Source organism: Rhineura floridana, chromosome 2 (assembly GCF_030035675.1).
Source record: "Rhineura floridana isolate rRhiFlo1 chromosome 2, rRhiFlo1.hap2, whole genome shotgun sequence".
Classification (NCBI taxonomy): domain Eukaryota; kingdom Metazoa; phylum Chordata; class Lepidosauria; order Squamata; family Rhineuridae; genus Rhineura; species Rhineura floridana.
Window position 1 is genome coordinate 171,182,696 of NC_084481.1, and position 17,331 is coordinate 171,200,026.

Sequence of the window (17,331 nt, forward strand, 5' to 3'; positions counted from 1 at the left end):
CCAAGGGACTATTTGCTGTTCCCGCTCAGCTCCTGTTTGCATTGGCTCAGCCACTGTGCTGAACATGTCCCCTAAAACATGGCCACATTTCATTGGATGGCAGGAGTGGGCACCTACCCTCTCATCTGTTCTGAATGGAGAAGGGCAGAGCTTTTTTCTCTGAGTGCAGCTGTGTCTGATGTAGGTGCCTTTTCCCCAATAACGGGAGCCTGATTTGGGGGTGAGGAAGAGATGCCCACAGCACGTTGCGGTTCCGTCTTTTTTTGTTCTTTTAGATGTGAAAGCCATTTTGTGTTATGCTACATCCCAGTAGCAGCCATTTTGTGTTCTACCACAACCCCACAGCAGCTATTTTTAACTGACATGCCCAGTGCTTTCTCAATATTCCACATGTGTGGGGAAGGTGAGCCCATGTGCCTCCAAGATCCAAATTGTCCCGCCCCCACTCCCCTCCCAAAGCTGCTATTGGATTCAAATGTGAAAACATACAGGTGCCTTGCATCTGAGAAATAGCATGGCGGGAGGAACACAAAGTAACCCCTCCCCATCCAAAATGAGGCAGCTGTTTTTCAGACAAAACGATCCTGAGAGGTCTAGTATGGCCCTTAACAATCTAGGCTTCTTTGAGTGAAGCCTTTTCACCTGGCAGTACCATTTAATTTAAAGTTCCATAAACAAGCAGCAGCTTCTTCTGAGCACTCCAGCAAGACACCTTTCTCAGGTGTTGATCTATCTCTCTGTGCAGCTCCAGGAGGAGGCATTCGCCGAGTACCAAGACAAAATGAAAGCTCTTAGCATGGAGGCGCAAGATTTAGTGAAGAACTGTGTGAAAGTTGATATGGCAAAGGAAGAGGCCCTCAACACTGCCAGTGAGGGAGACCAGGGGCTGAAGCAACAGCTACAAGATAACAGCCTAATACCTGAAGTTGTAAAGTGTGAAACTCAGATGGATGAGAATGCTGTAGAGGATGAGGAATCCACTGATACTGAGGAGAGCAGGCTCTGAGGATCCCATTTGCACTGGCTCTTTGAAGGCTCTCTTTATTTTTGATTTTTTTTAAAAAAAATGACTTTCATTTTATTTCAGACATTACAGTACCAAGAACTTAATGGGATACCTCGTTTCATTTCCAGAGGCTCCCTGGACCTTTTGTTATTTTGATCTGGTAACCCAGATTACTTTGCATCTATATGGAAGTTTCTATTTTTGGGGATCTGTAGTGAGGATACAGGACTGAAATAAACTTTTTAAGAATCTGCAGTCAGAATTCACAAAGAACTTAAGAAGGATCCAGTTCATCCAGTATGCCGTTCCCCTGTCAAGGCATGAAGGCAATAGCCTACCCTCATTCGTCCAATGGTTTATGACTGGTTTAATGAAAAAAGTGCCCAGTCAGGGGTAATTGTATGGTCAAATGGAGGCCTGAGATAATCTCAGGTACCCAAGCACCCACAAATCAGTTGCTACTGGCCCTGAGTCATCTAAAATCTTTCACCTCAAGTTACTGGCTCAATAAAACTGTTATATAATATAGAAACATTAATCAAAACATATGGGCCAGCAATGTATTTGAAGTTAAGCTAGCTGTGGGCGCTTCTATATGGAAGTTTATTGAGGACTTGGTGCTATTCAGGTATACAGATTTTGTGCAGCTTTCATATAATGTCATCATTATCAAAATGCCAACCTATATTATTTTCCTATTTAATCTGGATCGACTGTTTCCACAGAAAATCCGTTAAGTAAAACAAAAGCCTGTGGAAATTTGGATTTTGGGAAGAAAGAATGGGATGCCATTTTGTCAAGGAATCTGTCTTTTGCATGCTGCTTTATCTGTAACTCCAAAGCCAATTCCAGGAAGAAGCAAACACTAACATATGTAGAGGTGGTTTTGGTGCCAGTGTTTGCTTCTCACCAGCTGCATACACACATCACATAACTGCCCTCACCAGGTCTTTCTCTGAAGGCAACAAAATGGCAGTCTCAGTTTTGCTGGCCTACAATAAAAGCCTATATATATAAAAGCAACTAATCTACAGATAGCAGTTTTTTTACAAAAATCAATGCAACTCTTATAAGTTTTTCCTGTCTATCAACCAAACCAACCAACCTACCAATCAATTGGGATGGATGGATCTGTCATTTTCAGTTTATGTTTCTCATTTTTCCAGTCTTAAATTCAATTCTCTATATTTCCACATCAGACTGCAAATCTTTCTCTTTTTAAAGTCCTCCTGAATATTTGTCAGTATTTTAGCAGAAATTTCTTCTAATGCACATTTGGTATGCGATATACACGTTTTTGCAAACAATTTTCCTTAATATAAAGATTTTGTATGTTATTACAACCATTATACATGTATAAACACATTGGTCCTTTAAATGCCCTAACCTAATGGTAAATACAGCTATATTATTTCATGGTGCGTCCCTTAGCTCTGGGATGAGCCTGTCCTTCCTCTGGCTTCATGACTGAAATTACAGTGAATCTAATACTGGATTCCACCAACCATGAGTCTCACCCTTCACCCAAGCTCCAAAAGACTGCCTGCCTTTAAAAAAAAAAATCATGAGTATTCATACATTTATCCATTCATCTCTTATTTTTTAAAGGAAACTATGTTTATGTTGCAATCCTAACACACTTATTAATACTGAATAGTAAGGAAGTTCCTTGTTGACATCACAGAAGGAAAGCTATGCAGCCTCATGCACAACTGGCTATCACTTCAAATATGCTGAAATCTCCCCCACCCCAGCTCAAATCTAGAAAGGAATACGTATTACGTACATTTGGATTGTTTGCAACATGGGTGTTTCCACTGTGTAAATCATGGTACTCGGGCTCTGTCCCTTCTTTTTACCATTTTATGTTCGCTCTTAATACTGAGTTTCTGAACAGAAGAGTTGACTTTTACAAATGTGTGCTTTTAAAAATTGTCCTAAATATTAAACATCACATTTCACTAAAAACAAACAAACAAACAATTGTGTGTGAGTGACAGCCTGAGGATAGCTAATCACACAATGCAACTGTAAAACACAGTGGTGACAGTTTGCATTGTTGTCTTTGTTACATTCAGATTTCTTGGCTTTTCCCATTTACAGTAATAGGTTCATGCTTGAAAGTATCACTGCATACAGTGCACAGCATCATAGAGTCAGAAGGTACCTAAGCAATCGAGTCCAACCCCGTTCTATTCCACAAGAGGCAGTGGCAGCCACCAACTTGGATGATTTTAAAAGATTACACAAATTCATGAGGGATAAGGCTATGAATAGCTACTAACCCCGGTGGCTATGTTCTACCTCCACTGTGAGAGGTAGTATGCTTCTGAATACCAGTTGCTAATGCACTGAAGTTCTGCTTTCCGGCTTCCCTAGGCATCTGATTGGCCACTGTGAGAACAGGATGCTGGAACAGACGGGCCACGGGCCAGATCCAGCAGTCTGATCTTACGTTCTTAAGGCAAGGTCCACAATGCATGATGCAACTGCAGCATCCCTGTGAGATGGCTGTCCAGCCTCTCCTTAAATATTTCCAGCAAAGGACAGCACCCTCCCTCCTGAGGCAGTCTGTCCCACTGTTGAACAGCTGTTACTGTTAGGAGGTTTCTTCAAATTGTTTAGCCAAAATCTGCTTCCCTGCAATTTCCACCCACTGGTTCTAGTCCTGCTTTTGGGACCATCAAAGAAGTCTGCTCTATTTTCTGCCCTTCAGATAACTGAAGATAGCAATCATATTTGCAGATTATCACTACTGCTAAATGTTTCATTAGCTCTGCATTACTGACTTGTCTTCCCTTCACATTCTATCTGCACCAAGCAGTTGGTCAGTATTTTCTATCAGCTTATCTCAGTGTGGTGTAGTGGTTAAGGTATTGGGCTATGACCTGGGAGACCAGGGTTCAAATCCCCACACAGCCATGAAGCTCACTGGGTGACCTCGGGCCAGTCACTGCCTCTCAGCTGCAGAGGAAGGCAATGGTAAACCCCCTCTGAATACCACTTACCATGAAAACCCTATTCGTAGGGACGCTATAAGTCGGAATCAACTTGAAAGCAGTCCATGTCCATTTTATCTCTAGTCTAACAAAAGGGATGCGTTCACATAACTTGCCTATCCAGCCAATCCCGTCCCTTTTTTAAGCACCATTTCCCTCCTGTGTACTTCGTAAAATCTGTTGTTCAAAGGGCTATTAACAGCTTCCAGAAAATGTGTACTGTTTTCACTTGAAAAATAATCAGTACCTCCGCTGGGTATTACATGCTTTGAAATTAGATAGAATGTTAATTAATCTGGGGATGCCTGAACCACATGGAAAGTCACCAGAGGCATACCAACTTTACCCAAAGGAGCCTACAATAACAATCACAACTGGAAGAAGAATAATCACAACTTCAGGGAGTGACTTGGGAGGTTTGCTCCTCTGTTGGGTTAATCAACTGGCATTGCATTAACAGTATCATGCTTTATTAGCAAGTTCTGATTAATGTCAAATACTCCTGGCAGTAAGTGAACAGAAGTACTATTACTGTAATAGTATTTATCCTATATTAATTAAGATGCAAGAGCTAATCGCAGGACACAATATTGTGTGTGTGATGTACAGATGCACAGTGTGTATGTGTGGGTCTTGGATCTTTATTTGCAAATTAACAGAACAATCCTTCCTACCTACCTAGGGTGCGGGGAGGATCCATGGTGGAGCTATGAATGCATCTATAGCCCTGCTGTGGCATCAAGGGGCCAAGTAGGAGGTGACCAGTTTATTAAATATTCCCCAGGAAGAGAGACTGACTGCTAAACCACTCTGAGAATTGTACCTCTGTGAGGAGAATGGAGATCTCCTAACAACTCTCAGCATCCTTTACAAACTACCCTTCCCAGGATTCTCTGGGGAAAGCCATGACTGTTTAAAGTGGAATAGTGGAATAAATATCTGGTGACTGTGAACGTGGCCCCAGTGTACGGAGCACAGAACTGACTTCAGGGACTTTAGCAGCTACACAATGAGACCCTTGCCCTATGGCCTGATGCTGCAAGTTGCCCTTGTCTCTGTATACCAGGGAGTCATTTATGAGACAGGAATTTATTTTATATTGGCAATGCATCTCTCACTTTTCAATCAATGAAAAATGATTACCGAAGTGCGGTACAATTACAAAATTAAAAATATAAGTGAAACCAGGGATAGGAGGAAACAAAAAGCTAACTAAAGAAATAGTAAAATGGAACTAAGCATAAAAAGCCTGCCCAGAACAGAAGGCTAAGTGGCCATCTAAAACGGGCACACTCCTGGATCTGCCTCACAACAGTGGAAAGCTGGTTCCAAAGTTTTGGGCTCCCCACCTGAATTGTGATCCTCTTCCCCTTCCAGAACGGGTGGGCTGGGGGAATGATTTCTCACCCAGTCTTCTGCAGAGAGATGTATCATTGTTTTCATTGATATTGTTTTAATTGTTGCGTTTTTCATCATTAAATTGCTTCGACATGTTTCACGGGAAGCGGCTCATAAATGGAAATAAATAAAACAATAATAAGGCTGCAAAACTAGCATGGTACACAAGGAGCAATTTTGAGAGGGACGTACAGAGGCAAAATGAATGGAACTCCGGACTAGTTGCTCTATGCTTGCTGTATATCACTTGATCACATTTTACAATGCACAGCTGAACATGTGAACTGTCTCCACTGTAAAGCACTGACTTTGAAGTCAAGTGAAAGGAAAAGAAAATCCCCCCTCTGACGGTCTATTTTCACACGCAAGCCATCACTGTGATGCCACAGCCATCACGGTATGTTCAGGACCCCGTGCAGGGCAGAGGAAGGAGCGGGTCCAATGTAGTCATGGGTGCAATCTCAGACCAGGGATGTACTTTGGCTTGTGGAGACACCACTTGTTGCACTGATGCCAATACTGTCACTAACCATCTGCCCTGTAGGAAAGCAATGAGCAAAATACCCACAGGAGGTGCGTGGGCTACAGGGACTGAATGTGCTGCACATACACACATCTAATCCTCTAACAAATCCATGCAGACACAAAGGGTGAATTCATGCATGCATACTCATCAACTGACAGCTGTTGCCTCAAGTGATGCTGTATGTAAGCAACATAAGCCATCATAATTCTCCAAAAAACAAGACACCATCTTCCCATCACCTTAACAAAATACTGGCTAATAGGCACAGTAATGAGAACTATCAAGTGATGTGCACACACGTTCTGTCCACTGAGCCACACAGTCTCTCAATAATATAGGGTGGAGCCCTGAAAAGTATCAGGCATAAGGATCTTCCTAGTCATGTATTTTCAGATCTTTCACCCTCCCTAGAGGATTTCCCTACCCAGACAGCACCATGGTTCAGCTAACATCTATAGAGCTGGTGCAGTTCCAGTGTTCTTCGGTTTATACCTTTTTGCTACAGCCGAAGTGTATACATTCAGTAGGAAACTACAGCCAAGCATGGCTGGCTGAGGTGTGGACTTGGGTGATACCCGTGTATCATACACATTTCAGAAGTACACTAACAATAAAATATCTAACGTGATGTATTAACTGCCCTGCCTTATTCCAGGTGGGCGGGATTGGTCGTGGGCTTTGGAAAGCCTCCGATGATCCCTCTCCCTAGCCCGCCATCCCAGCATGTAAACCGGGGAGCGAAGGCGCCTCTATGGATCTCTCCTCTCTCCCCAGAGCTAAAAGGGAGCGATCGCCATGGAGACTTGAGGCGAGGTTATAAAGCGGCTCCGGGTAGTCGCCGCCTCGAGTCGCCATCGGGCAATGAGCCACTGGGACGAGCAGCAGGCCATGCTGAAGCCGCGGGACTTGGGCCCGGGGGCGTCCACGCGGACTTTTCTGGAGGCGATGAATGCGGGCCGGCTGCACCTGGCGCGCTTCGTGCTGGACGCCGTCGACGGCAGCATCGTGGACTGCCGAGCGGACCGGGGCCGCACGCCGCTCATGTACGCCGTGGCGCTGAAGGACCCAGCGTGGCGCCTGGCCTTCGCGCGGCTCCTGCTGGAGCGCCGAGCCGCCGTCAACCTGCGCGACGACGCCGGGCGCAGCGCCCTCAGCCTGGCCTGCGAGCGCGGCTACCTGGAGGTCACCAAGCTGCTAGTCCAGTACGGCGCCGACCCGGACGCGGCGGACTCGCGAGGCTGGAACCCGCTCATGTACGCGGCGTCGCAGGGCCGGACGCCCGTCGTCGAGTGGCTCCTGCGTTCCTTTCGCCGTCTCGGGTTGTGCCTCGAGCGTGCCGACCGCGCCGGGCGCACCGCGCTCCACCTAGCCGCCAGCGGCGGCCACAGCCAGTGCGTGCGGGCGCTGCGAGCCTCTGGCGCCTTGATCCTCGAACTCCCGGACCCGCCGTCGGCCCGCAGCGACGCCTCTGCTACTTCGCACTCGGCCCACGTGGACGGCGACCGCCGGCGCCAGCAAGAGGCGGAGGAGGAGCAGGAGACCGCGCAGGAGCGGCGATGTCCGGATGTGGCGGCGGCCAAGCCGGGCTCTGAAGCTGCGAGGGAGAGCGCCTCGCTGAGAAGCCGCCCTCTGATTCGCAGGGCCACGGCACCCGACTGCCAGAGCCTGCTGGGCTACTAGGCGGGGGCGGCTGAAAGCGACACTCTCGCCTCTGGCTCGTCGTCCCCTCGGTCTGGTCAGTCCCCGCGTACTTCGGAGGCGTTGCTTTTGTGAGAGGAGCCATCCTTGGTTGTCGAATTTCTTGGGGGTCTCCCATCTTGGAGCCCTCCGCTCGGTCAGTGATGCTGTTCCCCCACATCTTTTGACAATTGCATCATTGCCCGGTGGCGGATTGACGTCCCATAGGCCCTCGGAAAGACTGTGTTTTGTTTTAATAGCGTCCAGGAAGTGCAAGTTTTAGATTTTATTTTATTACACTGAGCAAATAGAATTATGCACTTTAAATGCAGTGTAACAAAGTGCAATCGATTGATACGTTTTTCCTTGTCATAGCTGTGGGATATTTTTATATAAATACACTTATGGAGAGAACAAGAATGTTATATATTTATTAGGCACAATCCTGCCAAATGCAAGTCTCGTTGATTTCAGCCAGAGAGTTAAAATAGACTTCTCTTCCTTTCAAATCAAAGAATGTAAAAGTGCAAAATTGCTTGGATCGTGCCTATTAAGCAGTTTCCATTGGCTGACCCAGGCAGTGTTGACAGAGTTATCTTTGTCCATCCCAAGAACAGTCCTTTACGTATTTTATTTGGCAATCCTTGCAAAGTGCACGGCTAAAAAATCCTGATGTATCAATACAGGATGACAAAGAACCTTCTTGTTAAACTCTTTTGGTCCCTCATATCTTCCCCGTATTGGAATAAAATTGCATTGGTAATCCATCACTATAAGATATACAATGAACAGATGAAATTGAAATGAGTCAAAACAACATCAACATTAGTAAATCAACTCTGCCCCTTCCACTGAGTAAAAGTACTGAAAGACCAGTTGAGGGCACCATAGAAAAATTAATTTTGTATTTTCAGAGTATGGGTGAAATTACTTTAGTTACATTACATTACATTAGTTAGTTAAATTACATTAGTTCTTTTTCCATGATCAAAAGTCATTCTGTTAAAGAGCAAGAGTGGTCATATGTTGTCCAGATTGCTCCATTTTCATGGCAGTTTCTATTATGGTAGTGAAGAGTTCACACTGTTCTGATATGCTGGTGTTATGGGGTTTGATTCTTAAGAGATGCTTGTGTGTGGATTTCTTGACCTAAGTAGAATTGCACCTGTTACACGGTCGTAGAATTGCACACACAAACCAGCCTTAATAAAATGCATGTTGATCATTCATTTGTAACTCCCTCTCTAGACACCTCATTTGCCTGAAATGATTTTAGTGGGGAGCATTTTTCAGAAGTTAACATAGTTAGCATTGCAGCCCAAGATCTTTTCTGGATTGAGAGCCCTACATAGTTGCCTTTGTCAGAGGAGACCATTTATAGGCTGCATGCCATGCTGGTGGATAGGAATTAGATTCCTTGGAATGTTTGTGACCTTTCACTTTTTGTGATATTTCCCCCTTTTGGTTTTTGCCCATGTGAACTCTGAAACTGCCAGGAAAGGACAAACAAGAGGTGAAGTGAGAAGTATGTGATTGGATTGATGGAAACATTTTTCTTTGGTTGAAGGCAGTTGGGGGTGGCTGTGGATTTGGATCTGGGTGTGGTGCTGCAGGATTGTGGGTTAGCCCTTCCCTCTCCACACCATTTCCCTAACTTAAATCAGCTCCTTCAACCTAATTCTTAGCACAGAGGAGAAAATATTGTACCTCTCTTCCCCACCCCAACATTCTCTCCTCTCCCTTCTGTGGCTAATGGCAGGTTAAGCTGGATGATTTAATGGCACGGTGGCGGGGGGGTTATTTCTTATTAAACTCCACAGTTTAGGTAGTATTTTTAATGGGACAACTGTTTGATAATTCTGTTTCATTTTCCCATAATAACACCTTTGTAATTTGGAGTAGCAATTTCCACTTTAGAAATAGGGAATTGAAGCTGCATTGGTGTCAACCTGATGAGCCTGTAGCTGATCCCCATGTGGATTTCCTAGATCTAAGATCTAGTTTTGGGTGGCATTGGCTGAAAATTCAGCACCAAGATCTTGAGAGACACAGTATAGTGCTCTGATCTGGGCCATAAGGGCACACTGACTGCAAAAATGCACTGTGCAGCAATAATGCAGTGTCAGATCCATGTCCACCATCCAACATAAAGGCTTCACTTATTAGAGGCTTTCGTCACTTGTTTGCATTAATTGTTATAATTTCACCTGTGGATTTGAATTGTCTGTAAAGTAAAGTGTTCACAAACTGTGACTTGTTCTGGTTTGATTTTTTTTTAAAGCATGTTGTATTTTTAGCAGGAAGGGGCTAAGAATTTTATTCTTTCAAAAGTTGAGTTATTCTGGGAGAGGGATATTAAGTAAACATCTTTCCCTGTCTACTTCCATGGGAATTGCAATCAGCACGTGTCCTCAGAAATGACACCCCCTCTCCCCAATTTCCATCTTAGAAAGTCAGTCGTAGAGTAGCATCCATACGACGGTACTAAGGATAGACAAATTTGTCAGTTTTCAATTCTCTCAATTCCTCATTTTTCAATTTTAAATTCAGTTCTCCACATTTCTGCAGCAATTTGCATTTTTTAAAAAAATCCTTATGAAAATTCTTAAGTATTTTAGATTGAATTTTAGACATATTTTGCATGCATTTTTGCCAAATATACATTTTTTCCAAGCAATTTCCATTAATATAGTGTATTTTTGTATGTTATTTTCACTAATATGCATTATATGCACAGTTTACCCAAATACATGCATTTTGACTGCAGAACTACACTGTGAAATTCAGAAACGTGTGCATTTTGAAGGATGGCTGTGTTTCAGTTTGCATATTGTTGCAGAAAGTGTGACTTCGGTAAATTTGCCTTTAAATGCAAACTGAATTGAATTTCTTCCTATCCCCAGAAGGTGCACATCTTACAATTACTTTATATTTTCATCAGTCACAGGCCTAATGTGTTGATCTTCAGAAGCTGGTGCCCGCCATCACTATTATTTGGCTCTTAAGAATTTTGTAGTTTAAATTTTAATCATTTAAAATTTACAAATGATTTACAAGCCCAATCTAGCAAAGTAAATGTGTGAACAAAGTCCACTGAAAACAATTAACATTTCCATAATAACTAACTTGAGTTCCATTAATTTTAATGGTGTTTGTCATGACATGTTACATTGTGCTCTGTGCATTTATCCTGTGCAGATGCACCCAGAGAAGCTTCTGAACATCTGACACATCTTCAGAAGAATCAGAGATCATAGAGCTGCATATATTTGCATTTTGGAATTATTCGTATTGTGTTAAAAAATACATATTATGTAAAAATTAATGCTACTTCTGTGTATTGTTCTAGCTAAAAACAAACAAATACATATATCAGGGAAGTCTTCAGAGACTGTAATGGTCTGAGCCATCCAAAGACTCTACCCGTCCTTGTGTCCCACAGTAATATAATATTAAGCACTTTAATATATGCCCATGGATCTTTGACATGTGCGCTCTCTCTCTCTCTCTCTCTCTCTCTCTCTCTCTCTCCTTAAATGAATGGGCAGTCCTTGCAAATGGTAAGGATCTACCTGCACCACATAGCTCCCTCCTGTACTCATAAGAAGCACTGCTGGGCCAAAAGGACTTCATCCCCATCACTACCTTGGCCATTCTGTTCTGCTGAATTTATAGGTCTAAATTTTCTATAGAAAGTTGTTAACTCTTTAGTTAGCAACTTTTTTCTCTTGCTGAAGCATTTAAAAATAAACAAAAATGCATTTAAAAAAACAGTTCAGCATTACAATGGGTTTATGAATCATCAAAAATGTGTTTTAATTTAAAACAAACACAAACAACTCACAAAAAGGAGAAATATTGGTTCAGATCATTAAGTTAAAAAGAAGGAAGAAATAAACCTTTGTTTTGCACATAATTCCTGGAACATACAGAAATATTTTACAACAAGCTTTCCTGCAGTATTTCAAGTTTTTGTGGGTTTTTTTAACATTGTCATGTTTACAGCTGAGGGGATGATTAACCTATTGTGTGAGGGCAGATTTTGAGGCAGTAAAAGTGAAACCTGACCCCCTTCAACTTCTCCCTCCCCACTTTCTATAACCCTTGTAGTCCAAATGCAAAACATCTGTATCACAAGACTGAATTTCAGCTATGTTACAACTATACTCCACATATTAATGCACATAATACAACCTAAACTAATCTGCTTCAAATGATCTTGACATTACACTCATAAGACTTGCCATAACAAAATTTCTGCATCAATTTTAGAAAAGACTATTAGAAGTGGTCCACCTACATCCAGGAAATTGTAGAACCATGAGCACACATTTAAACTCAGTTCCGTGCATTCCCCCTGCTCTTAAAAACATGGGAGGTAGGTAGAGACTAAACATTTTCACTAGCAAGACAAACTTCTTTTAGTGGAATGGGAGAGCTTCAACATTTTATTGACCTTGCCACAGAATCCAAAGCTGGTATAAAACACTACCCAATAGCTGCCTCAGAGCATTATCCTTGAACAAGTCTAGCATACTTAGAGAGGCCCTGGTACGAGCAAACTGAAGTTCTTATTTGGACAACTCGTGTGTTGCCTTCTTTTTCAGTCACTGCTAGAGAAGGCACTGTGTTTACATGCCATGGAGTTTCAAGAATAAGGTTCCAGTGTCTCCAGAGAAATGTCTGCCATGATCCGGCTGGTGTAAGGTTGTGAAATAACAGACCACTCTCAATGTTTGAAAGGCCACAGGCCCAGTATTATTCACTCCTACGGAAAGGAAAGTCCTGGAGAAATGATTTGAAAGGAAAAAAGGTATAAGAATCTTTTGTAATAGGGTTATATAGTTCATAAATGAAATGAGATTGTTATTTTAGGGCAGCCTTCTCCACCGTGGTGCCTTCCAAAACTTTTGGACGTCACCAGGGTGCAAAAAGCTGTTTTCGGGTGAGAGTTAGGATGCCTGCCTGACAGTGAGTATTAAAAAACAAAGATCATCCTGCTTGAGGAATGTTGTTCCAATATAGTCAAAGTCTCTGGAGGTTTGAGTTGTACAACTCAAGTTGCAAAAATCCTCTGACAAATGCCAAACTCTCCTGAAATACAAACAATCCCAGAAGCTTCACAATATACATTAGGACTTGTAGGAATCCAGCTTTTGATTGTCTTCAGCAATGCAAAAAGAAGTAGTAAACATTAAAAAGCAGCTAAAGATGGTGAAACTTCCCCCTCACATTCACATCTTGGAAAGAACACCGACAACTTTCAAGCAATGTTCACAGGACTAGGTTGCCCTTTATCTGGTCCTCCTAATCCAGTTAGTATCTCCAAGAGAAAGGCTGCATGTTAACACTTCCGATACTAGGTATTTCCTAAGTTCAGGGTCAGCAGGTGGAGGTGTGTTTCCTATACTGCTGAATAAGGGGCACCAGGCACTCTGGAAGTCCAGTCTGAAGCAAAAAGGGGTGATCCAGGAGTTCTTGGGCTGTTGCTCGCTCTAAGGGGTCTCGAGTTAACATCCGTTCCAAGAAGTCTCTTAAAACTGGAGAGGTCTGCGAAAACAGAACCAGTCAGAAAAGACGTTTCAGGTTGGGAGTTTCAATACGAGGACATTTTTTAAAATGTACAATTCTGCAAATGATTGCTGCTGGATGCAATCCAAGGCACTCCTTACAAAACTCCAAGGTCAAAATAGTCTCCTTTGTAAGATGTTCTCTGAAAGTTTAAAAGACTTAACCAGTGCAGCAGTGCCAGACGCCATAATTCTAACCCTGGACTGTAAGTGACTGCAATACTGCAGTTTCCTTCTCTTTAGTTTTAATTCTTAATTGCAAACTAAAGTCAGTGTACTCCAATGCACAGAATTGTTGTACACAGTACTAGGGAGTTCCAGGTTAAAACATTACCTTGGCTAATACACCATGCTGAACGTGGTATCTATATCTATCATTGCTGTTTGCAGTTTGCTTCAAAATCTAGTAGGCTTCTGTGTATGGATGTGAAAGGGCATGACTGCATAACATTTGCCATGTGCTCCCAGAGCCACATCACAAAGGTTACTGGATGGCTTTGGGAATGTCACTATCCTGGAGATTAATCTATTTCACTGGATTCTTGTAAAGAAGAATTGAGATCATGATATATATGCGTCCACCCTCACTCCTTGGTACGGGATGGCAAATAAACCCAACTGTTAGATGATAAGGAGGAATCTGGTAAGATCATCCAACTGCACAAAATAATTTGTATCACAGTACTATAGTGAAGCCATATTTTCAATGCATCATAAAATCAAGGGGTTCCTGGCATGCAAAAGTACTTTCTGAGACTATTGCTGTTGTCAATGTGCAAATATTAAATAAAGCAACAAGGGAAACAAGTTTGAATGTGATAGTGCCTGAATATCTCATAAAAGGCAATAGAACAAGTTCAGGGTGTGACACACTGTTAGGAGCCTGTGAAGTCTTTTCCACCAGTCCAAGATCACATCTGTGGATACTGCACATGTAATACATGATGTTGGGAAGGGAGAGGAGAAAGGTTGGTCATTTGCAAATTTCTGTTTCCTTTATGCTGATGGTAGGATTTGGTTTTACAATTACATTTGTGTGTGTGTATTAGGGCGGGGGAGGGGGAACAACAATCTTGTGCAGAAGTCTGATACATTTATTGTGCATAGGCTTTTGTGGATCAGAGCCCATTTCATCCATCAGAAAGTTTGTCCATCCAGGTGTCCTTGTCTTTAAGGTGCCATAGAGTTTTGTTGTCTTTGGTACAGCTATTCCTCTGGAGCCTCTTTTAAACTGCCAAAGGCACTGTCTTTTAACTGATTTGAGATAGAATGGCCCCCATACTGTTCTTCTGAGACTTATCTCTAGTATTAGGGCTGAAGCTGTGACAATTGCATACTAGCATAGTGGCTGGAGAAAACTCAAATCATGTTTATAGTCCTCTCTGATTGATATTATGCTTCGTGTCAGTCAAGGAGCAAACCACCAGTTCTGTTTCTGATGGTCATGTAGAACTTTTTGCTCCATTGCTACTTGACTAAAATGGGAAAGAAAACGTAAGTCAAATTGACTTAAGTTCTTTTATTTATTTTGATGTATTTTAAATGTTTATTCAGGTACGTTGTTATCATTGTAAGTCGCTTTGAGACATTTTTGCAGTAAGCGACTAATAATCCTCCTCCTCCAAACAAAAACTGGAACTAAATAACTGAGGAGGCATTTTGCCATTGGCCTTGTTAGCGCCAGGATTTGATTTAAAATGCTCATGGTGTTCTGGAGCTCTTTCATTGCAAGAGGTATTTCTTGTGCTTGCCTCTAGATGTCAGCACCAATCTACAGAATTGACAGCTAAAGTCAACACTGTAATCTCAAGATTCTGAGTCTGAACAAATCTCAGGCAATTTATATAACAGGTGGAATATTTAGACCCAAAGGACGCAGCTATCATAAAGCAACAGCCCAATTGCACTTGGTTTCCATGGCCTAATTTTAGATGAGCAGGAGCTGCACCTAAATGGCCCCCACGGCTGTTTCAAACACCACAAATAATTCCTACATGGAAAGCACTTCCGTGCAGGAAGAAGTAGGAACAATCCATGTATATTACCTTGTGTGCTAACAACATGTGCATTTATTTCATTGTGTGGCTTGACTACATAAGCTGTATGTGAGATTCTCATATGTGACCACCTATATATGGTTTTCCCAAGTAAATGCTTTCTGCATGCAGCATTTGTAACGTTTTTCCTGTGCCACAAAGTACCTGGTAGTGGCATTCCTTACAAGGCAACTGACCTTATGAGAATTCTTTATTTTGGGAGGAGGGCTGTCACGGAGCCTCTTCATTGCTTGGACTGGAGAGTCGCTGAAGTAAGGGGGCTCTCCATCCACCATCTCTATCACCATGATTCCCAAAGACCAGATATCTACCTGCAGATGCAAAACATTGCATTAGTATAGATGGTGTACAGCAAGATGCCCCATGGTTCTCTAGCATTTATGGAACTTCCTAATGGAAAAATAGAATAGCAAAGAGGTACTGAGTAGGCCTTACTCAGCAGAGTAAGTACTGTAATTTGGAAGTTGGAGGAATTATTTGTTTAGCCCATGGGTGAGGAACCTGTGGCTCTCCAGATGTTGTTGGACTCCAACTCCCATGACCCCTGGCTATTGCCTATACTGGCTGGGGCCGATGGGAGCTGGAATCCAACATCTGGAGGACCATAGGTTCCCCACCCCACCCCTGGGCTAAATAAAGGACTTCTCCAACTACCAAATTATAGTACTAACGCTCTTAGTGTTTCTTCACCTTGTCCCTCCTATGACTGCCATTGCCAAGTGCAAACTGGTGGCTCTGATGTCAGTGGGGCAGTGAATCCGCTCCGGGTTGTAGTCCAAACTTTCAAGGAGCTGTACAAGGTGCTCAGCTGCCTACTGACCCCAGGGCCACAAGTTTCCACTGCTGCTACCCCTCCTCCTTGCTTTTACACACTTTTGCTCTTGAACAATATAGGGAGAAATTCATGGAAAATTTGTCCATTTTATTCTGGATTTGTGGGTTTGATACTGGTTGAAGACACTGCTGGTCTTAGACTTTCCCAGCTGTATGAGCAGTTTTATATTGATATGAACTCTTCATTGTGGCAAAGTTGTCAGGCTGCTGGAATAGACACAAAAGTGACATAACATGGCTCCCAGGGGGACGGGCAACACACACTTCACAAGTTATAACATAGCAGAGAGCAGGAAACACTAAGGCCCGCCAGGTCAGATACACCTGTATAGGTTAACGAATGTATTTAGCTAAGCATCTCAAACAAGGCTTAAACAGATACTCCTGTTGACTTGCTACCCCTTTTGCACTGTTACCTCAGTGGTATACGGGGACCTTGAAATAACTTCTGGAGCCATCCAATAGGGCGTTCCTACTAAGGACTTCCTTTTTGGCACATCCTTACTGATTTGAGCGCAGAAGCCAAAGTCGGAGAGTTTCACCTATCCAAAAGAAGAAGAAAAAGCAATCACTGGCTATCCTAAAGTGACAATGAAAATAGAACGGGGCAAAGGGACAAATAAAATAGGCTGTAGGAAAACATGGAAGTCACCTGGACTGCAGGAGCAGAAGGTGTGCAGGGGACAAAAAGCGAACATAGGAAGCTCCTTTATACTGAGGCAAAGCTGTGGCTAGCCTCATGCTGTCTGTTCTGAGCAACAAGAGGTTCTCCAAGTCCTCCGGCAAAGTAGGGGTGGCCAACTTGGTGCCCCATAGATGCTGTGGACTTTAGCTCCTAAGAGCTCCAGTCAGCATGGCCAATAGCCAGTCCACAGCATCTGGCAATCACACCATGTTGGCTACCCCTGAGCAAAAGTTTTTCCCAGGCTGCTACCTGAGGCTCATACTAGACAAGATGTCATTTATGCCATTAAAAAACCATCCAGGCAACTGCTATAGGTAAATTGCAGGTGTGAGAGCCCTGACCTGGATAGGGACGCTCCCATAGTGGTAGGGGACTTCAACCCTTTCCTGTCCCCTCCTGATGTGGTCCAAAACCAGACTGGGTCCCTGCTACCTACTCTTTTCACTGAGGGGGAGGAAGCGCCCCCATGCTCCAATGGAAGGTTCCTCCGCCCCCATGCAAACAAGCAGGTATGGAAGGCCCAATCTGGATCAGGACCACAGGGAGGGAAAGGGTTAAATCCCCTTACCAATCACATGC

General features: G+C 43.2%; 2 protein-coding genes across 8 annotated transcripts in view; one reads left to right on the plus strand and one right to left on the minus strand.

Moving 5' to 3' along the window:
- PLCB2 (phospholipase C beta 2) overlaps window positions 1–2,905 on the plus strand; it is an 80,539-nt gene extending 77,634 nt beyond the window's left edge. For all 3 annotated transcript variants that reach the window (XM_061613197.1, XM_061613198.1, XM_061613199.1), the window contains one exon: window positions 746–2,905. In XM_061613197.1, coding sequence (XP_061469181.1) covers window positions 746–1,006 — 261 coding nt within the window. In that variant the 3' untranslated portion in view covers window positions 1,007–2,905. The remainder of the gene's footprint in view (window positions 1–745) is intronic.
- An 8,568-nt stretch (window positions 2,906–11,473) lies between these two features.
- The window catches only part of PAK6 (p21 (RAC1) activated kinase 6), a 69,466-nt gene continuing 63,608 nt past the window's right edge, over window positions 11,474–17,331 (minus strand). For 4 of the 5 annotated variants that reach the window (XM_061613204.1, XM_061613201.1, XM_061613202.1 and 1 more), the window contains 3 exons: window positions 16,484–16,609; window positions 15,410–15,544; window positions 11,474–13,156 (listed from right to left, as the gene is read on the minus strand). In XM_061613204.1, the coding sequence (XP_061469188.1) occupies window positions 12,989–13,156; window positions 15,410–15,544; window positions 16,484–16,609 (429 nt within the window). In that variant the 3' untranslated portion in view covers window positions 11,474–12,988. The remainder of the gene's footprint in view (window positions 13,157–15,409; window positions 15,545–16,483; window positions 16,610–17,331) is intronic. The other variant, XM_061613205.1, reaches the window with a different exon arrangement.